The sequence below is a fragment of the Myzus persicae genome, unplaced genomic scaffold (assembly GCF_001856785.1).
Source record: "Myzus persicae strain clone G006 unplaced genomic scaffold, MPER_G0061.0, whole genome shotgun sequence".
Classification (NCBI taxonomy): Eukaryota; Metazoa; Arthropoda; class Insecta; order Hemiptera; family Aphididae; genus Myzus; species Myzus persicae.
The window spans coordinates 1,245,966-1,249,135 of NW_019100468.1; the positions used below are offsets into that span (position 1 = coordinate 1,245,966).

General features: G+C 34.4%; 1 protein-coding gene across 1 annotated transcript in view; it reads left to right on the forward strand.

The window, feature by feature from the left end:
* Positions 1 to 3,170, forward strand: part of LOC111042670 (chromosome transmission fidelity protein 18 homolog) — a 24,145-nt gene extending 20,975 nt beyond the window's left edge. Inside the window, exons 19-20 of the mRNA XM_022327392.1 lie at positions 136 to 193; positions 2,860 to 3,170. Coding sequence (XP_022183084.1) covers positions 136 to 193; positions 2,860 to 2,960 — 159 coding nt within the window. The 3' untranslated portion in view covers positions 2,961 to 3,170. The remainder of the gene's footprint in view (positions 1 to 135; positions 194 to 2,859) is intronic.

Below are 3,170 nucleotides of genomic sequence, written 5' to 3' on the forward strand. Positions count from 1 at the left end.
CCACCACCACCACCACTGACGTCGTCGTCCATGTTGTGTTATTGCGTTTGTGCTTACATGCCTCCACCGCGTAAACCCTAATGTAACTTATAAAGTTTATTTATTTACTCACTTTATTACTTTTTTTTTTTTCAGAAAAAGAAAGATTTCTTTGGTCGCGAAATCGATTCACCCGTTGGGCACAAACACAAAGGTAAGCGTGCTGAATTAACGACCAATATAATACTGCTGCTGCAGCAAAGGCGCACAAAGAGACCGATATTGAGGAGCGCTGAAATTGTGTACATCACGGTTGCTTTTTAGGGCTCTGCCTGACGCTGTATTAGTTGTTTATATTGAATTAAGTTGCACCTGAAATCAACCATATCATTAGGTACTTAAATTGTAATAAATACATTCACTCACTAACTATATTAACGCGCACAACTTTTGATCTTTTATTTAAAATGTATCATGCAAATTACATAACATTCTATTTGTTTTTTAAATTAATTAATAATAATAGCAGTTTAAAGTAAAATCCAAAAAAAAATTTGATTACAAATTTAACTTTTTTTTGGCTGACTGTAATAATTAAATACTATTACTTTTATCTCAATTATCTGGTTTCTCGAGTTTTACCGGTATAGCCTATAGTAGTATAGTGCACACCGTAGACTATACGGCGTGTGGAAAACATGCTGTATAGTTGTCATAATTGTCAGTATAGACCATAGTTCGACATTTCGTTAGTTGATTAGTTGCTTTCGAAGAAAAATGTAAGAAATCGCACGAGTCAACGAAAAAGCGCCGAAATAGTTGTGAGTGGCTTTTCATATATGCTTCGACATACGTTAGCAAAAACAAAACTGTGGAAATGTAGTAAGAAAGCAAAGTACCACGATGAGGGGAATAATGAAATAGAAAATATAATTATTGAATTTTTTTTTGAAATATATTATTTTCAATACTGTTATACATACATACATATTATATACCGGAATTTTTTTTTAAATGTATTATTTTTTTGGCGATAGTTAATTATTATTAAATATTTGTATATATATTTATAAAGGACTTTATTACCCGGTAATTTTTAGGCTTCGGACTTATCTACTGCGGACTTTTTAAGCCTCGGTCTTTTTTACTCGGACTTTTTTACCGCGATTCGAAAAAAATATTACGGTAGAAACATAATAGGTATTTATATTATATATTTGACCTATATAATCAAGGCTGTGGATTTAATACACTCGAAAATGTTAAAATGCAAAAACATGGATAAACATGTTCAATTGTAAATACATCCTTAATTAATATTTTTCAAATAAAATATAATTAAAAGAAAAATATTATAGCTAAAATGTTGCCAACGTATCGTTTATTGTTAATCTTTTTTTGATAATACATAATTACACAATTCAATAATCGATTGTACTGCATCACATTTTCCGTCTTAAACGATAAAGATTTGACTGACTCGACGATGATTAAAAAATAATATTACTTTATGGAAAAAACTGTCGTATAATATGATGGTGGGTTAAAAATATTTAAACCGTGTGCCTATATATAATGTAATATATATATATATATACAGATAGGCATATTTATGATTAATAATCACATAACGCAGGAATATTATCTCGAATTTGTCGTGACGAACGACGATATTAATCCATCGGAGCCGGTCGGCCGTATTCGTGTACGATAATTAATCGACTTTTGTGAGTTAACCGTCAAACTTTAGAAACGGGATGAATTATTAATACGGCGGTGGTGATTTCAACGTTTTCGGCGCGGCGATGCACCGAAAAAGACGATCCATCACACCCCGACCACACGTATCCCCCGTCAAACGTGTCGCTATATACGCGATCGCGTTGCTAACCTTAAAAGAATAGCTCTCATATCACAATACGGGACAGCTGAATAATTATAATGTCGTTTGCAAAAGGAATTTCTGTGGAACCGATTTTTCGTCCGCCGCGGCTGCGCGCTCCGATCGCTCTCGCGTATAGTTTTCATTTCATCCATCGCGCACGTGTCCCCGGGGGGGAACATAGGTTTTCCGGGCCGCGCCGAGCTGCGAAAACGCGAATAAAAAATTCACCGGTTTTCCGTCGTGTGCGTCGTATAATAACATAATGTATGTATCGCGCACAATGCGGCCTGGTGTTCGCCTTGCCGCAGTGCTATATAGGTGCCGAGCCAATTACGCGTTCGCAAACACGAGCACCGAGTCCCGTCTGTTTGCGCACACAGTTTTCGAGAGATTATTATTGTTTGTTGTGCCGCGCACGTAATGAGATTCGTGTCCGATATTATTATTATTATTATTATTATTATTATTATTATTATTATTATTATATGCTCTCTGTGTTGACACACGGAGGACGAGGCACCACCGGCTGCCGACGGAGCTTCGCGCCGGGTCGCGCGGGCGGGGTTGTTTTATTAATGCGGTTTCCATCGTCCTTCGTGCACTGTAACAGGTTTGCGGTGTGCCCGCTGTTTGCTCGATTAAAACCCTCAGCCCCCGAGGTAAATCCCGACAATATGTCAAAAGCCACCGATGGATTTTTATGCGCCGTAAATATACATAATGTTGTGTGTCTATCTACCTCGTCGTTTAAAATTAATAGGTTAACGGTGAAAAGAGCTCGCTCGTTGTGTCGTTTTTTTTTTTTATTATTATTAAAAATAATATAAAATAAAAAAATGTCTCGACCTGGTTTTTAAAATGATTCCATTTTCTTTTTTAAAAAACCCCGCCGCCGATGCGATAAAGAATTTCTTCACTTACCTCTGAAACGTTTTATTAATTATGTAAGGTGTGCATTATTATTGTTTTTTAAATACATTTTTGATACGTTACAGAATTTCGAGACGAAATTGTGAAGAGCGACGTTTGGTATCATTTCAAAGAAGGCTACAGCAATGCAGTGAGAAAATTGGTATTAATGAAAGATCTTTACTGAACAATTTTATTAATTGTATTTTACTAATTATTCAGTTAATTTTTTATATTTATAATTTTTTTTTAAGTTGGAGAATTTGATTTAATTTTTTTTTAATGTATAATATTGTATGTAATTATATGTAATTGTTATTACAATACCAGTAGTAAGTTTATTTTAATTATTAATTCGAATTTACATGTTAATATATGACTGTTAAATTGCAAAACA